This window comes from Protomyctophum bolini (assembly GCF_963924005.1).
Source record: "Protomyctophum bolini genome assembly, chromosome: 19".
NCBI lineage: Eukaryota > Metazoa > Chordata > Actinopteri > Myctophiformes > Myctophidae > Protomyctophum > Protomyctophum bolini.
In genome coordinates, this window is record NC_137880.1 from 9,525,273 (window position 1) to 9,544,491 (window position 19,219).

The window sequence follows — 19,219 nt, forward strand, 5'->3', positions numbered from 1 at the left end:
ACATTGCTGTTCCTCGGAGTGGTTGCACCACTCAAAAACACAAAACATAAGAACTAACTAACATAAGAGGTTTCTGTTCATCTGCAACAATATTCATATACAGTAAAGGTCTTCAACAGGTCTTCTTGTTTTTGCTCTCAGATAATCTCTCAGTCCATATACCGTACAGTTTTGTGTGTGTGTGTGTGTGTGTGTGTGTGTGTGTGTGTGTGTGTGTGTGTGTGTGTGTGTGTGCGTGCGCGCACCTCTTCAGCACCACGTTGAGCAGGGCGTTGCCCACCTCCTTCCCCGTCACTGCCAGAGCCATCAGCTCCACACAGGTGACGTGCAGGGCGTGGGCCGCCGGGTTGGGGAACTCGTTGAACCTCCAGTCACAGTTGGGGAAGGGACCCGGGGACTTCCCTGCCATGGGTGGGTTACGTTAAGGAGAGGACACACCACAAGGCAGTAGCCTCGGAAACCCAGACGTTTTTATTTCCAGGGAGAGAAAAAAAAGTCTGGGACCGAGTCCACTTCAATTCGGCATAGAGTAGCGCAAACACTGCTCACTCTCTGCTGATTTCTGATCGTCTGCACCTTTGTTAAATTGACACACACACGCATACATGTACACACAAACACTCCTCTCTCTCTGTCGCTCTAAGTAATTAGTCTCATGTCGCGCAGCTGCGCATAGTTTCTCCCGGTCGGATCCTGCCGGGAGCTGCCTATGCCATAAAAAGCATAGGTGAGTTCCAGGTTACAAGGCAGTGGTTCATATCGAGGACAAATTCATATGTTGTGGTCGGCCACGGCCGGACCAACCCCCGTTTAGAAATATATTTCGTGTTCAGGGGGAGACCCCAGAAGAAAGGATGTTGGGTCAAAAAAACGACAATTCGTGATTTATTTTTCTAATGTTTTTTTGGCTTCTAATGATAGATGTGTCCTCGTTATGACCGTGGGTATGCTCTAAAAGTGTGAAAACCGTATTCGCCTTTAACCGATTAAAACCGGCGAAAGCGTCATTTTAGCGCTGTCTATTCAAAAATAACAGCTATTATACCACAGGTCGTTTCGAGTAGGCAATATGATTGGTTGAAACAGCCTTCCAGCCGTGGATCAAACGAGCACCACTCCACACCTAATCAAAACAAAGAACTCAGCTGCTCCGTTTTCCCAGAGTGCGTCGGTGGCTATGCTAGCTAGTTTCTTGGGACATTTGTGGTCGTAGTGACTACATCTGTCATAAAAATAAAATAAATCAGCGATTTTCTTAGTTTTAAGGGTAACTGTTGTATAATTGCAATATTACACTCGAGGGTGTGGTTTAACGTGATTATTGCCATGACAGTGATGCGGTCAGGAACGAGACGTAGTCGAGTTCCGCAAGCATCACTCTTGTGTAATATTGCTTAAGTACAGCTCAGCTCACTACTATGAACATTTTTGAAAAGTCTTGACTACTGGCTACCCATTTAGAGGCTGATTTTTTTTTAAATGGCTACTAAATCAGACAGATTTCTGTCAGTGGTTCTCAAACTATTTCATGTCAAGGACCCCAAATAATATATACAAATAGGCCGCCGACCCCCATCTCAAAATATGTTGTTCCAGGGACCTCGCCCCAGAAAATTCGAGTTAAAAAAGTTCGCTCTGAAAGAAACGATTTTTCAAAAATAGCAGATCTACAAGCTCGTAGCGCGGCACTCGGTGACACTCTACGAGCTTGTAGATCTGCTATTTTCCCAAAGCTAAAGTATCACATAATGCTCACGACACCGCTTTCTGCCGCCACAAAGGGAGTGGCTGCCGTCTCAGCAACAACGTGGCTACTTAACAGGGGACGTTGTGACATAGCAGCCCGCTGCCTGCTGGCCAGGCAGAGGGGCGAGTGACAAAACAGATTCACGGAACGCAGCGATTCACGGCAACTTGCTCGCGTCTCTCGTGGCTCAGGTTCGTGGCCAATAGGAGAAGGATATTGTCAACCAGGCGGCCAATCAGCTTGCAGTAGTAGGTGTCGTCGGGGATCCACACGTTGTCCTCCCTGGCGTTCATGCCACACTTCAGGTAGGTTTCACTCAGACACCACCCCGGCGTCCGGTTGTCCTAAAAACATAAATAAAATAATTAAAGGTTCATATTTATACCATAAATGACCAGAGAGAGACCCACGTATAGTACAAACCAATCACAACAAATCTATATGAATTCCGCAAATCGTTGTATGAACGTCTTTCATTTAGCATTTTTCTTTTTCATGTTTCCATCTGTTACAGAGGCTAACCGTCTTTTTTCTCTCTCCACTCTCTCTCTCTCTCTCTCTCTCTCTCTTTTGGGGATGAATGTATACAATTCCGTAACGCTTTTCTGAAACTCTATTCAAACTATAGGGCGGCTCAGGGGTTGGGAACCGGAAGGTTTCCAGTTTCGATCCAGGGCTCCCGCTGAGTTTGTGTCGAAGTGTCCTTGAGAAAGACTCTGAACCCCCAAATTGCTCCCGATGAGCAGGTTGGTGCCTTGCATGGTTTGCTCTGCCATCGGTGTATGAATGTGTGTGTGAATGGGTCAATATAATGGTAATGCGAAGTGCCGTGGATGAAGGCGCTATATAAATGCGCCATTTACTCCCGTCTTAGGTGATAAGGTGGTCATCGAAAACGTCACGCCGCGGTGACAAGGGACTCACCGCTCACCCAAAAACTTCTCTCTCGTTTTTACCAACCACCGTTACGGTGGCCACCTTATCACCTAAAAGTTGAGTATGAGTAGGCCTTTTTTTTTTAGAACCGGCCTCAGGTCTAAACGAGTGGATTCATTCAGAGACGCCTTGTCTACTCTGTACCCACCTTCAGCGAGGACATGATGGCGTGCACCAGCTTTCTCTTCAGGTTGGTTCGTTCCCTCAGGTGGCGCTCATAGTAGTGGAGGGTGTTGTACAGGTACGTCACTGGACGGTCTGCGGCACGCAAGCAAATGCACGCGCGCACACACGCACGCACGCATGCACACGCGCACACACACACACACACACACACACACACACACACACACACACACACACAAACATCGTGTTAGGACATAATATTTTTAACACCCACATCTTAACCCTTATCCCTAAACTAATTTGCCATTTTTTACTATTTAAAAAAAAGACCCTTTAAAATAGTTCAAATAGCCGATCTACAAGCTCACAATGTCTCGATGTAGATCGGCTATAGTTGAATATAGTTTCTTAAATGTTTTTTCAAAATAGTGAGAAATGGCAAATGAGTTTAGGAATGAGGGATAAGGGTGGCGCAAGATGGAGCCCCCAGTGTCAAATGTCTAGTTCCACACTCCCTCCGCCAACCTGGGCCAAAACCAAATCTCTAAAGAGAGATCATTCATTTTTAGCCAATTATTTTCTACCCCCTTGTTCTCCCCAATTTAGACGTTATGTCAATTACTTCCTCCCCACACACATGCTTCGCCTCCTCCCCGAACACGGGCCAATTGTGCTCGCGTAGACGTCCGACAGAGGTGGTATGTCCCACGCTGCAGTCGAACCCACAGCCTCTTTTAACCCGGATGGCGGCAAAAGTTAAGCTTTTATTGACCTGAAATATGCATCTTTCCTGAACCCCCCCCACCCACAGGCCTCTCCAACAACAACGAATTCGGTGGCGAGCATCAGCGTTGCGTTTGTGCTGCAGAAGCTACGTAGCGGGAATCTGCGCGATAGGGCTTTTACAGCAACATGTACTGCTCCTGTACGACCACCCGTCCGCAAAAACTGGACATGGAGAACAGCATTCTCTGTCCGATATCGCTTATGTGCATGGCACGAGTTTTATGCGCAGTAGGGCTGTCAGAACGAATTTCATAATATGAAAAAAATTCGAATATTAAAAAGAATTAATATATTCGAAAGCTAAAATTGCCATTCGAATGGAGCTTTTATCATTTATTAATTCTATTTAATTTTATTTTTTATTTTGTTTTATGTTATTTTATCCGCTCACTAAATGTATTGAGTAACGAATCTACCGCTGTGAAATCTCCCATCTGCACACATGCACACACACGCGCGCGCGCCTCGTCACCTCCTCCCTCCTCTGCACGCATGCACACACGCACAGTCGCACAGCGCGCTGCAACTAAGAAGAATCACTCACATGTTTTATTAGTACCGTCGGGTCTGTCGCAAATTGTGGACAGTTTGAAAATGCGGGTCCTACGTGCATGATTAAACCATTAACGTTGGTCCGGCTGGTTTAATTTTGTCCTATGCGATTACGTGAATCAGCATGGCTGCGCCTGCAGTAGGCTATTACCAAAACAAACACATGGTAGCCTACTTTGTTGCACATGGAAAGCAAATGAAAACGACCATGGATATATTAAAGACAGTTCCCCTGTGCTGCTGTGCACAGCGGAGATAATGCAAAACTCCAGGTACGAACCAAAACACTGACTGTCTGAAGCTGATCAATGTGATCATCCACGACTAACTATCTCCAGACTAGTCCTGCAGTCCCGCAATGAAGGAAAGACAATCTCGCCTCTCACTATAGTCCACTACAATGCCATTCTAGCCTTAAAACCTACATTTATGTGTTATTCAACAATTACTTTAGCGCAGAATATAAGCTTCTCTATATATCTTCATTGCTATTTACTAATGATGGCCTGTTCATCGTGACAGCATTCTGTTTAAAAAGAAAAAAGAAAATGTCCTGTTCATGATTCCTGACTAGCCTACTCACTACTCAGACTATACTGTATCAGAAGTATACAACGTTCACTGTAAAATGCATTTGCACTATAGACAGACAACTTACCGTGCTGAGTGCACTGCTCAATAAAACAACAGTTTAAACGCTATTTTGTGCTGAAAACCATTATTACATGGGCTGAAAGTACTGCTTTGTCGTTTGGAAGGGGGGCCCCTCTAGTGGACAGAACGTGCATCGTCAATCTGTGTATTATTATAGGCTAAATATGAGCTAAAATAAACAATGTAAATATTCGAATATTTTCGAAAATTACAAATAATGAAGCAATGAAATTCGAATTGGATTATAGAGGTGAACTGACAGCCCAAATGCGCAGGTTCAATGTCTTCTTCTATCTTTTGGGTGCTTTCAGCTACAGCAACAGCAAAAGTTTAGCTTTTTTGGGAATGTTTTTTGAAATGTTTTGAAATAATAATAATTAAAAACCAAATGTAGGAAACAAAAACTAAGGGGACCCATAATAATGTGTCCGCGACACACAAAGTGGGTCCTGACTCGAGTGCATACGCTTGTTAGACGTACCAACAGTCAGACAAAACACCGCCGTGCGCTGCCAGTCACAACTAACCCGTGGCGGGTTCAAACTAACCCGTGGCTTCCTGTGAGGTTATAGGTTTAGGGTCGGGGGTTCTGGACTCATGACTGTGGGACTGCCAGTGCGTCGGAAACCAAACACAACATGCACCCCCCGTGTGACCAACCGTGGAACTTGTAGAGTCCTCCCAGGTGGTCCAGCAGGGTCTCCAGGGACTTGGAGACGGGCAGCAGCTCCAGGAAGCGGTGGATGACGATGTCGAACACGGGCAGGAAGCGCAGGCACACGTTGCCAAAGTAGATGGGCAGGTACTGAGACTGCAGCGGCATGGGCGGGTTCACCTGGTCCGCTAGGCCCTCAAAGTACAGCTTCTCTGGGTACTTCTGCTCACAGACGCACACGCACGCACGCAACGCACACAGTAATACCATTATTATTATCAAATAAACAAGAATGACTCTCAGCCATGACTTGCCAGGTGCAACAAGCTCTTGTAGCGGCCGTTTTAGTTAGTTTCCGACGTTTTTTTGTCGGTTATGGTTGTCCCCTATCTCCAGTTAGCTCGTGACATTAGCTTCCGTTGCCACTCGCTATAGACATGGTAAATATAGATAGGATTGACAATATGTAGGGGTTACAATTCTCAAAATCAAATTTGTACTTAAAGTAGCCTTTCTGCCCTCCATATGGCTCTTGCATTAACTGCAGTGTGCACACAGTACAATCAACAAACAATAGGACAGCAATTTGACGTGTGCTACGTTTCAAGCGTGTCACTTGTTACTAGCTTGTTTGGTGTGACACTGTAGCAAGGCATTCATTGATGGTGTGTGTGTGTGTGTGTGTGTGTGTGTGCGCGCGCGCGGCCGCGCGCGTGTGCTTGCCTTGTGGTAGGTCATGTGCTTGCTGTGCCAGTCACTCTGCAGCCAGTGCTCCGGAGCGTTCTCCTTGACAAAGTCGTTGACTCTGTTCCTGAAGTCGTTGGGCTTAAGCAGCAGCAGCTGGATGATGAAGTAACACACCTGAGCCTCGTTGCCCTCGTGGCTGCGCATGGCCTAAGAGAGGACAGGAGAATGGAGGAGGAGAGGAGAGCAGTACAGAGTAGATGAGAGGGTAGGAGAATGGAGGAGAGGGAGTGGGGATGATATCACTCTGGTTTCATACCTATCTATCTTCCCATCCACATACATTGTGTCACTGTCGCGTGTGTGTGTCTGTGTGTGTGTATGTATGTGTGTGTGCGTGCATGCGTGCGTGCGTGCGTCCTCACCAGACACAGGATGAGTCTGTCCAGCGTGACGATGTTGTACTTCCACACCATGTCGTTGAGGATCTCGATGCACTTGTTGAGCTGCTGCCCTCCGGCCGACGTGGAGAACTCGTACACCAGGAAGTCGGCGAACGTGCGCACGTGGGCCACCAGCGCGCGTGCCCCGATGCGCTCCAACACCCTGTGGGGACGGAGAGGCGGGGTCAAAGCCACTCACTTCAAGGGAAAAAAGGTGCGCTCTCGACTCGAGAGGACAGTCCTGTGGTCTCGTTTATCGCCTATGCCAGTGGTTCTCAACCAGGGGAGTTCCAGGTGGTCCCCAGCTAAATGACGGAGAGTTGGTAACCAAATGGACCCTTATAGATCGTTAACTCTCCTATCTGGTTGATGCGGTCAGTCTCCTCACCTGAAGCCTATCTGGTTGATGCGGTCGGTCTCCTCACCTGAAGCCTATCTGGTTGATGTGGTCAGTCTCCTCACCTGAAGCCTATCTGGTTGATGTGGTCAGTCTCCTCACCTGAAGCCTATCAGGTTGATGCGGTCAGTCTCCTCACCTGAAGCCTATCTGGTTGATGTGGTCAGTCTCCTCACCTGAAGCCTATCTGGTTGATGTGGTCCGTCTCCAGCAGCATCTTCCACAGCAGACAGAGGAAGAGCGGCGGCGAGCCCTGCATGGAGAAGTGCGTGATGATGTCGTTCTCGTTGGACATGGACTTCCACTTCCTGTACTCCTCCTCCACGTTCTTCTTCAGGTTGAAGCGCGACTCCTGCGGCACGTTGTTCGCCTTGAAGAACGCCTGGCCGAGAGACACAGACACACACACAGAGAGAGAGAGAGAGAGAGAGAGAGAGAGAGATGACTCCTGAGGGCACGCTGTTCTACTTGAAGCACGCCTGGCCAAGAGATTGTTACCGTTTGTTGAAATGTGCAAATAATAAAATAAACCTTGCCTAATTGAAATCGTCCAAATGGGATATTAATATCCTCCTAGCCCATGTCTAGACCTAGCCCTGTGGATCTGGAAATATATAGAAAGTAGATATCTTGATTTATTTTCATTATTATTATTATTATTTTCATTTCATTTCATTTTCATGCTTATTAAATGATAGATTTTTTTCCCCCACCTAATCTCCCTTCCTCTGTGCCGTGCCTGTGTGTGTGTGTGTGTGTGTGTGTGTGTGTGTGTGCCTGTGTGCCTGTGTGCCTGTGTGTGTGTGTGTGTGTGTGTGTGTGTGTACCTGCAGTGGTGCAGGGAAACAGGACAGGGTGTGTGAGGCCCAGTTATGAGGGGTGAAGTTCATGATGGTCTGCAGGATGTCTTTACACCACGTCCCATGGATGGAGTCTGAGCCTGTGAAGAAATCTGCACACGCACACACATAAAAACAGTTACATATTGAGGTAGGGAGGTTCAAAAGCAGGTTATTAAATTGACCATAGGATACTGGGGTATTCTTTTTTAATGTTTGCTGTAACATACACAGTACTGGAAAATGGCATTAAACTAAAACAAATTACAATAATAAACGTAAATCATGACTGTGACAGCAGTCCGAAAAACAGGGTGTTCCCTCGATCTCCGCGGGAGGCGTTTTGTCGCGCCCAGGCCAGACTCGGGCCGGATCCAACGAGTTGCACCACCCGTCGCCATAGTAGATCTACAAGCACCGGCCAGCGAAAGCTGCCCGTGTCCGCCCTGAGGACGCACAGCGAGTAGCAAAGCGCCACATTGTGAGCTTGTAGATCGGCTATTTTCGTTACTACTTCATGGATTTTATTTTCTTGCTTTTCTTTGATTTCTTCATGAAATGTTTTACTTTATCGGGAACGTCTTCTTTTTTTATATATATATTTTTTATCCCACGATTTTGTAACCCATTTTTCACCCCTGTGTCAATCATCTAATGTGATCCTGGGCTCTACACACCCTCCACCAACCTAGTCCCCCATACAAGGGGAGAGCAACGGACTTGAACTCATGCTTCCTTCACCGGGAACGTTTTTGGAAAATGTTTCGAAAAATTATTAAAACAATAATTAAATCTAGGAAACTGAAATAAAGAGACCCATGAAAATGCGTCTGCGACCCACAAATGGGTGAAGAAACCAGTCTTTGGGAACCAGTGCTTTATAGTTATACTATGATTACTATCATAATTATGTAGCTATTTACCACCCGTTTAAAAATAAATAATATTGATTTAGACTCATGTTATACCTTTCGAGACAGGAACAACTCGGTGTCCCATAAGTTTCCTTTCGGCAGGATTTATAAGGCATTTTTTTTGGATCAGCCTCGGGATCAGGGTCATTACCATTATTTTTTTTTAAATTATATTTTTTATCCCACGATTTTGTAACCCATTTTTCACCCCTGTGTCAATCATTACCATTATTGTCATTTTGTCGACTAAACTAAAACCAAGACGAAAAATGTTCGTCGACTACCTTTTTCCACTGACGAAAACCAAATGGAAACTAAATAAAAACGAAGCTATTATGACTAAAACTAGGACTAAATATACTGACAATTTCGTCAAATAAAAACTAGACTAAGATGTTATAGGAAGGGACTATATAGTGGACAAGAGATCCAGTATAAGTCAAAACAAACACTGGTTACCTTACCTGTAACGTGCGTGGCTCTGGCCAGCGTGAGGATCAGCGCTCGGTTCAGCTCTTCGGACTCGGCCGACAGGACGGTCTTGGGGTCGCTCAGGAACCTGGTGAACTGGGGCTGCACCTCGGAGCTCCCCAGAGCCGTGATCAGCCTCAGCGCTGTGCTCTCCACGCTATATACGGACGGCAGCGGGAGGGGAGGAGAGTCAATGTGGTCGCTGTCGCCAAGGCAAGACATATACATTTCATATATAATATCTAAATTACCTACACAATTTCATTTGACAATTTAGGCATTCATGCATCCAGAGCCACTTGCGAGTGCGGAATAAACAAAGCATGTACTGTAGTCAATCGACTACTGCAGATAAATAATCACATTCACACATGTATACAAGAACCATCTAGTCTAGTGCCTCAAAGAAACTAGGATATAGCAGGGAAACAATTAACGTAGCATCCAGAGATGGAGCTAGGTTCTGGTTGGTCTGGGGAACAGTTCACCCAATCACACACACACACACATTCGCACACCGATCCCGGAAGAAACCATGCAAGGCACCAAACCAGCACATCGGGAGCAATTTGGGGTTCAGAGTCTTGCTCAAGGACACTTCGACACCAACTCTAGGGGGAGCCCGGGATCGAACTGGCAACCTTGTGGTTATACCATCCGGTCACTCTACCCCTGAGCCACTGCCACCCATAGCAGTGGCGGCAACTTATTGTTGTATAGTACCAGTTATGGAGCTGGTTCTGGTTGTGGTTGGTCTGGGGCACCGTGGTTAGTATGTACAGTACCAGAGGTGGAGCTGGTTCTGGTTGGTCTGGGGCACCGTGGTTAGTATGTACAGTACCAGAGGTGGAGCTGGTTCTGGTTGGTCTGGGGCACCGTGGTTAGTATGTACAGTACCAGAGGTGGAGCTGGTTCTGGTTGGTCTGGGGCACCGTGGCCAGGCTGTGCAGGTGACTGAGCAGCTGCACCCGGTAGTGAGGCTGGATGTGATGCATGCGGTAGCTGAACATCTCCAGCAGGGTGTGCAGGATTCCCCACGCATGGGACTTGCACACGTTGGGTAACAGCTGGCCTGCACGCACGTGTGAACACGCACACACACACACACACACACACGCACACAATGGAGAGAAGAAATATATCATGACTGAAACTGTCATGATGACGACGTTTAGGTATTATCACTATTAAAAAGCCATGTCGCTAAATTCTGCTCTATACATACTGAGTGACCAGCCGAGATCACAGATTGAGGCTTTAAACTTTGCTTTTATGAGACCATTCATGTATTCATGAGAGATCGTTTTTAAATCACTTTTCAGATTGTCGTTAGAGAAAGTAAAAGATGAGTGTTATTTATTTTCCACCTGCTGCTTTATTTCGTTTGATTTTTCTTTTGCTATTTTTGACAGGGGGCACTTCAAACAAGTGGCTAAATATGTCTTTTTACATTTTATGGCGATTTCTTTATTATTATTCCATTTAGTCCTAAAGATCACGGGGTCTATTGAACGTGAACGGGGAGGTGACAAACAGACATGTTGAGCCCTACGACACACAGTCGTAAAAATCCCCCAACGGTAAACAGACGTACACACACGCGTACAGAGAGGTGGTGGATTTATTGTAAGATAGTATACCAGGTAAACAAAGCTACTAAAGGATCAATAACCCAGAACAAGAACCTTCCATAACATGAAACCTTTCCAGAAGCACTTTCTTCCCAAATATATCAAGTTTTGATTATCGTTACAAAACATACATTAACCACTTCAGCCCTATATATATATTATTTTTTTTGGCCATTTGGAAATAGCTGATCTACAAGCTCACAATGTGAGCTTGTAGATCTGCTATTTTCAAAAGATTTGTATACATTTGAAAACGTGAGATGGGACATCCTGAGCAATGAGTGCTTTTGAGTGACATCTCGATGCCAATACTTTTGGACTTTTACTCAAGTACATTTTGAATTCCAGACTTATACATACTTATAATTTAGCTATTGAAAAATAGTAGATCTGCAAGCTCATAGCTTGACATAGAAAACATGAGGTATTTCAGAAAACTCTCAGAAAACTGTTTTTTTTTTTTTACAGGGGCCTAAATGGGTTAACCCATTCTGGGCGGGATCCCCTTTTGGTGTTAGCATTATGTTATGCTTTAGCTATTGGAAAATAGCAGATCTACAAGCTCATAGCGCGCCACCGAGTGGCGCGCTACGAGCTTTTAGGTCTGCTATTTTTGAAAAATCAAAGACATCAAAGTCAGAATGGGTTAATAATGAAACTGTCAGGATGTAATAGACATTTTTTTTTAGAATCTGATCTCAGGTCAGAATGGGTTAAAGCATACACATTTCACCCCTGACGGTGACCACTCACTGATGAAGCCTTTGATGCCCAGGGACTCGATCTCCATGTAGACCAGCAGCCGGCTGTAGGTCTCCACCAGGGCCGGGGCCAGAGCGTTGCTGGACTTGGTGTGGGCCAACTTGATCACCCGCGTGGCTATGCTGTGGATCAGACTGGGGGGGGGGGGGCATGGTGGGAAGGAGACGTCAGGGACCGACCGCTTTTGCAGTTTTAATTAACTGCGTGCGCGGTCAGAGTGTGTGTGTACAGTAAGTACCTCATCTCGGCGTGCACGGTCAAAGTGTGTGTGTGTGTGTGTGTGTGTGTGTTAAGTACCTCATCTTGGCGTGCACGGTCAGAACGTGTGTGTGTGTGTGTGTGTGTTAAACAGTTTCCCTGCCAGGAATGGTTTAATCCAGGTTACTGTCGTTGCTATATACGACATACCCGCCTTTTGTTTCATGTGTTTAATCCGCCGTATTGTAATAAATAAAAATAAACTCTGCCTTTGCCGCGGAGATAGACTAGATGGTTTCGTTTTGATGACGAAACCGGAAATCGTCACATGCTGTGGGAAGCTAGGGCTTCTGGGAAATTGAGGCCAAATGAATGGGGTACAACGCCTCATGGAAGCGGGTCTTGTGTGCGTCTTCCGGGGTGCACCAAGATGGTGGACGGTGCGATCGGATCATAACAAACCGAGGAACCATTTTTTCGCTGGATTTCCACGGATTAAAAGCCCAAATGATTCAGCGTATGCTCTAAAAGGTAATACAACAATCTCGGCAGCAGTATAGGGTATTTGATTAAAATGCGGGTTACGCGTTTTAAAATCAGTCAAACTGTTTTTAAGTACCTCATCTTGGCGTGCACGGTCAGTGTGTGTGTGTGTGTGTGTGTTTAAGTACCTCATCTTGGCGTGCACGGTCAGAGAGTCCAGCAGGTTCATGGGCAGCGGCGTGACGGCGCCCGACGCCACGCAGCCGGTGCCGGGCAGGTTGATCTTCATGGAGCCGTTGCCGTAGATGGTCTCCACCAGCACGCCCATGGGCAGCGTGAAGCACTCGCTGTTGGTGCTGTAGGCGTTGCACAGCAGCGCGATCTTGTAGTCCGACATGCCCAGCGTCTTGTTGCGCAGGGACTGCTGCAGGAACCTGCCGCGAGGGGTGGAGGAGGAGGAGGCAACGTGAGAAAAAAGTTCTCACGTGTTTCACCCATAACTCGAAATTAAAAATAAAAAATCTTCTAAATCCTCCAGTTTTCTGAAATAAATATTTTCACGATTTTTCCAAAATAGCGGACCTACAGTCCTACAAGCTTGTAGGTCTGCTATTTTGGATGAGCTTGTAGATCTGCTATTTTTCAATAGCTAAATTATAACATAATGTTTAAAACACAACAAGGGGTTCCCAACCCAGAATGGGTTAAAACGCATTGGATACCACTAAAATCCTCCGCTTGAGTGCACCGGCCCGGATGCACAGAGCTTTTATCTTGAAGAACTTTCACTTTCCGTTCGCCCCGAAAGATCAGAAAGCAAAAATCGGCCATTACTAAATCCGTCTAACGGACTTCATTTCTCTTCAGAAGAAGCTGTTAATATTGTAACCGCAAGGCGGCGGAAATGAGCGCAGACCGCCTGCGTTCTGTTCAAACACAGCATGTGTACTCTTGCCTTCATCTGCCTTCGCAATGCATATCGCCCCAGGCAGATAACCAGCCTATATAACAAACCAGGGCCCAGTATGCAAATATGGGGCGGAAGAAAATGCTGAGAATACTGAGAGGGACGAGGCTAATATCCACGCAGTGATATTAGCATCGCTACTCGTATCATGGGGGATACCTGTGTGTATGTATTCGACTCCAGGGGATACGTACTCGTGGTGCAGTTTGAGAGAGTGCGGGATGGGTATCTGCAGCTTGGAGTTGTCGTTCTGGGCCTTGCGGTTCAGATGGATCCAGATGCAGGTCATGGCGAAGGAGTGAGTCGACTGGGGCTTGTTAATGTCTGGCACTGGAATGCACTGGAGGGAGGGGAGAGGGGGAGAGGGAGGGAGGGGAGAGGGAGAGAGAGGGAGAGGGAGAGTTTGTAATACAGTTTGTCTACACCAGCGGTTTTCAACCTTTTTACAGCAGGTACCGGTACCACGTCAGACAATATATGGCTCTGGAGTGCCAGCTGGCCTAGCGGTCCAGGCGCATGCCACATACAGTGAGTATACGATAGTGAGTATACGATAGTGAGTATACGACAGTGAGTATACGACAGCGCACCACGTGTTCGAAGCCCGCTCATGGCGACCTTTGCGGCATGTCTCTCCATTCCTCTTTCCTGTCCGTCTTCACATAGTCTCGCGTATAGCCAGACAACTTATTCCACAATCTCTGAATCGGGAGGAACTACACCTCCCGAAATCCGCATGTTAAAATACAGTAGTGTACACCTAACCTATCCCATCCAATTCAGCTAATAGCAAAGTTCACACAGAAGGCAAATTCCTAATTCCTAATAATATATACACAAATATAAAGAATATATTTTTGGGGGGATTATATCAAAAGTACCTCTTTCTCAGGGTAGAGCAGGTCGAAGAGTTTCATGACGGGCAGGAAGTCTGCCAAGGCGTTCTTCTGGATGCTCCCCGATATGAACTGCAGTAGGACCCACATCAGGTGGTCCCTCCCCTTGATCAGACCTCTGCCAGCAAGCTGCAGAGGGAGACAGATCAAGACCAACATCAGTGTAGCTCTTTTAGAACGGAGGACGATTCTACAAATGCCTTCCAAACGGTTTAAAATAAATAAATAAATATGAAAAAAACATGTTACTGTGTCAGTGGTTCTCAAACATTTTCATGTCAAGGACCCCCAAAGATATATGTGCGATTGGCCGCCGACGCCCATCTAAAAATACCGGTATGTTTAAAACGCTCTGAAAGAATATATGTCCAAAGATTTGCACCGCATTTTCACGATTAAAACACGAAAATAGCTCATAGCGCGGCACCGAGTACTACTTTTCAATAGCTAAAGTATACCATAATGCTTAAAACACCAAAAGGAGTTCCCGTACTGAACTGGGTTAGGGACCGATAATAACTTTAATCTGTAAACTTATTAGGAGCTCGTAGAAATCGGCTATATTTGGTGAAGAGACTTTGTGAACTCTAGGCTGAGTACAAGTTTAACTCGGGTCCGTTTCCCAAAGTGGTTAAACTGAAGTGACAAATTCCAAATATTATCAAAGTATTCATTCTGCCGCGCCACGGACGGCACCCGTGTTTTCTGAGAAAGCCCCCCCCACCCCCCCCCGGCCGCGGCTTACCTTCTGATGCAAGGAGAGAACCATGTGGGGGAAGCTGGCGAACTGGAAGAGCACAAAGAAGATGAGCTGGGAGGAGAGGTGCTGCCACAGCAGCTGGCTGGTGCCGCCCACGTCCGCGTCGTTCAGGTGCTCCTCCGTCTCAGAGCGCTCCATGGCGTACACCACCAGGTCCACAAGCTGCTCCTCCAGCACCGGGCAGCGCTGCTTGTGCTGAGGAGGAGGAGGAGGAGGAGGAGGAAGAGGAGGAGGAGGAAGAAGAGGGGGAGGAGACATCGCAACGGGAGGAAAGGGAGAGCCGTGAGAGGAGGAGGAGGAGGAGGAGGAAGAGGAGGAGGAGGAGGAATCGCAACGGGAGGAAAGGGAGAGCCGTGAGAGGAGGAGGAAGAGGAGGAAGAGGGGGAAGAGGGGGAGGAGGAGGAAGAGGCGGAGGAGGAAGAGGGGGAGGAGACATCGCAAAGGAGGAAAGGGAGAGCCGTGAGAGGAGGAGGAGGAGGAGGAGGAGGAAGAGGAGGAGGAGGAAGAGGGGGAGGAGACATCGCAAAGGAGGAAAGGGAGAGCCGTGAGAGGAGGAGGAGAAGGAGGAGGAGGAAGAGGGGGAGGAGGAGGAGGAAGAGGGGGAGGAGGAAGAGGAGGAAGAGGGGGAGGAGGAGGAGGAAGAGGGGGAGGAGACATCGCAAAGGGAGGAGAGGGAGAGCCGTGAGAGGAGATGGGTGGGTGGAAAATGGGTGGGTGGAAACAAATGAAAATCGATTAATAGATGAATTAAGATGTCGAATGCAGAATTCATTATTTGAAAAAAAGAGAGCTGCTTAATATCTTTTGTTTGTACTGTGATAAAAGACGATGGAAGTAAATGTATCTGTTTTTGAGTGGTGCAACCACTCCCAAGGAACAGCAATGTCCCTATGTTTAGAGTATCAACAGGGGGCACTGTTGCACCACTCACTTCAGACCGGTCTGATTCTTGTTCATTATGGATCATTGGAAAGGGGTGAGATTAAATCATGTAATCGAATCGTGGCCCTCCGACTCGGAATCGAATCGTCAGGTACCTAGAGATTTCCGACCGATGGATGGGTGGAGAATGGAGAGGGAAAAAAGGATGGGTTGTATATAGAAAGCAAAGTTTGTAGAGGTGTCCGATATTATCGGCCCACCAACATCGGACGATATTAACTCATTTATGAATGCATCGAGTTTGGGGCATCGCGGTAAAATGGGGCACACGACAGGAGATGCCGTTGCCTGAAATTTGGTGTCCACAATCAAAACCGGATTTAAAAACATTCACTTTGAAAGAATATATATTCAAAGATTTGCGCCACATTTTTACGATTTTTCAAAAAATAGCAGACCTACAAGCTCGTAGCGCGCCACTCGGTGGAGCGCTATGAGCTTGTAGATCTGCTATCAATAGCTAACACCAAAAAGGGTTCCCGCCCAAAATGGGTTAAGAGTTCGACAATATTGGAAAACCGCATATCGGCGAGACTAAATTGCGAATACCAGACTTCCCTAAACGAGTGGGAAGTTTAAAAGTAACCAAAAACACACTGCAGCAGGTTTGAGAAGAAATAAATAAAAAAATGTATCATGTCTCCAACTCGAGGGAAAGCCGAGGGAAGGAATAGATGAAGAGTGAAAGTATAAAATAAAATGTGTGTGAGAGAGAGAGAGAGAGAGAGAGAGAAAGAGATTGGCACTCGGTATCAACATGATACAAAAGTTGAGTTGTAAAAGTGTACCTCTGTATCATGTACACAGTATACTGTAGTTATAGTCTCATATGAGCACTGGAAGAGATATTAACCATTGTATCACGTTATGCTTTGCTTTCCATTCAACGTCCTTTTCCATATTGGAAAATATATCATCATACTGTAGGTCACACAAATAAACCCAACAAGAAAATCACCATGTAAAAGTGGAAGATTTTCTTACTCTTAACCATGGTGGTGAATGGATCAAAATGAATGCATTAATGACAGAATGGTGTGAAAATAGTGAATCTACAACCTCGTTACGCGTCGCAATGCAACACGCTGTGAGCTTGTAGAGCTGCTATTAAAACACATTGTATGCCCAGGACTTGGGAATTTTTTGTGGGTTTTCTTTTTTTTTTTTTTTATCGTCCAAAAACACTGGGCACTCTGTCTCTATTCTGAATAAATCTATGGGCATTTTTGGTGTTCATTTATTCATTTTGAATAAATAATACATTGGCTAACACATCGGAAATCATCAACACACACACACACACCACCACCACAAACAACTCAAACAGCACGGTGCATACACACATGCAAGGCCAAATGGGAATTGGGGGGTGGGTTGGTATCTGGAGAGTGGGACAGGGAACTTCAAAACATCGTGACATTTTACTGTCATCACAAATAATTGCAAGTAACAATTGAATTGGGTTTATCTTTTCTTTTTTTGGCATTGGAAAATAAGAGGTGAATGTTATTACATTTCCGTTTGCCCTGAGTACAAATTGCACAGGGCAGATATGACAAATAAAACTTTAAGTATGATGTTATACTTTCGAAAATATCCCCACAACATCTGAAATAGCCAATCAAGAAGTCTGACAGATGAATCGAAGCGATTCTGACGATCATGCAAAACATGATTGCTTTCAATGAGTCAATCATGGTCAAAATGGAGTTTGAAGTTACAATGGGTTTGTATAGGAAGGGGTGTGATAAAAAAGGAATATCAAATATCTAAATAGTGAATCAAGGAACTTAAGAACTGTCTGGGGTGCTGCCCGGGTAGACGATGGTGGCCCAAACATGTCTGAAAGTGAAATGTCCACTTTTATATTTTAGCAGCAGACCTCCAGTCATACGTTTGTTCCTCTACCAAATTAGGTTACTTACTTCCATCAAATTTTATTTTTCAACTGTACATTTCAATGAACATCATCTGTTTTTCATAAGATTGGTTTTCAGTTGGTAAAGTAATAATTGTAATGTCTAATTATAATAACCGATGAATGCAATAAAGGTGCTGTAAGTGATATGAAACAAAAGTATATATATATATGTTTTGTTTTGTTACAAAGTTAAAGCTCTATATCCAGCTATAATGCATTGCTATGGAGTGTTTGTTCAATAACAGATGTCTCCACCATCTCTTATACATTTTCAGGTGGGTTGCCAATTTCAAACAAATCAGGAGTGAGTGCCCATGTATCGGCTTCAAATGTAGTGTTCCAGCTCCAATTTTGTCTGCTCATTTCTTTGTCAACACTTCCAATGTCACTGTATCCAGTAGTAACTCTCTGTCTTGACTACCGGTAGATACAATTGGTATCCCGACCAAAACAATGCGGGAGAGGCGGGGGGTTTGCAGTTACCAAACAAGTGTAACAATGATTACTATCAGAATATTTAACACTTACTTTAACAAAATAAAATCACTTACTGCACCTTTAAACACATGACAGAAAACACAGGAATATACACAAATACAAAACAATGCTCCTCACGGGCCAGATTTCAAAAACGTCCCACAATGCATTTGGCTCATCAACTAATGAACATCACACGACACGAGTCAGAGTTCACTCATCCAGTCAGACAGCCAATCAGAATCACTCATCAGCTGACCTGGGCAAAACACTTGAGCAAATGGATTTAAAAAATAAAAACGATAAAAATAAGGAAAAAAGGTGCAATATTTTAGAAAGTATAAAGGACTACGTGAAAAGAACGTGATATCTGGCGCTGAATCTGTCCAGTGGTATGCGGACAAACAGACTCTCACTGCATAGACCACTGGTTTTCATACATTTTCATATCAAAAGGTTCCCAGAAGTCAAAAGTCAAAGTACGATTTGTCACACACGTGCAGCCGTGCCGAGCTTGGGAATCATTGGATTAGTTGATTTGACACCCGCAATCCAACCCATTCATGCCGAGTGCCAAGCAGGGTTGGGTCACATTTTCACAGTCTTTGGTATGACCCGACCTCCCAGTTTCAGGGCAGACACTGTCTGCCGTGTCTGGTCTGTAAAATGTACATGGAAAACCTACATGGATTGGGACCGCGGGCCTCCATTTGAAAAGATTTGCACAATGGCACCAGTGTCAACTTTGACAGCAAATTTAGATTTCGTTTTAGTCAGTCTTTTCAATACAATTCCATTCGGGTTTTAGCAATATTTTAAATGTGAATTTAAAATCTGAAATGTTTTAGTTTTGAGTTGATTCGATCTACATTTTGTCGACTAAAATGTGTTTTAGTGAGCCACTGTGGCGCCGTCGTAAGGCCTGATTTATACTTAGCAGCGTGCCGGAAATAGCAGATCTACAAGCTCACAACACGT

The 19,219-nt window shown here is 45.5% G+C and overlaps 1 protein-coding gene across 2 annotated transcripts in view; it reads right to left on the reverse strand.

Moving 5' to 3' along the window:
• Positions 1-19,219, reverse strand: part of med23 (mediator complex subunit 23) — a 46,059-nt gene that overhangs the window by 4,445 nt on the left and 22,395 nt on the right. For both annotated transcript variants that reach the window (XM_080790865.1, XM_080790864.1), the window contains 15 exons: positions 14,887-15,096; positions 14,127-14,270; positions 13,440-13,585; positions 12,467-12,712; positions 11,589-11,731; positions 10,102-10,276; positions 9,198-9,361; positions 7,808-7,932; positions 7,157-7,362; positions 6,566-6,746; positions 6,180-6,350; positions 5,462-5,678; positions 2,832-2,941; positions 1,965-2,091; positions 246-411 (listed from right to left, as the gene is read on the reverse strand). In XM_080790865.1, coding sequence (XP_080646991.1) covers positions 246-411; positions 1,965-2,091; positions 2,832-2,941; positions 5,462-5,678; positions 6,180-6,350; positions 6,566-6,746; positions 7,157-7,362; positions 7,808-7,932; positions 9,198-9,361; positions 10,102-10,276; positions 11,589-11,731; positions 12,467-12,712; positions 13,440-13,585; positions 14,127-14,270; positions 14,887-15,096 — 2,531 coding nt within the window. The remainder of the gene's footprint in view (positions 1-245; positions 412-1,964; positions 2,092-2,831; positions 2,942-5,461; positions 5,679-6,179; positions 6,351-6,565; positions 6,747-7,156; positions 7,363-7,807; positions 7,933-9,197; positions 9,362-10,101; positions 10,277-11,588; positions 11,732-12,466; positions 12,713-13,439; positions 13,586-14,126; positions 14,271-14,886; positions 15,097-19,219) is intronic.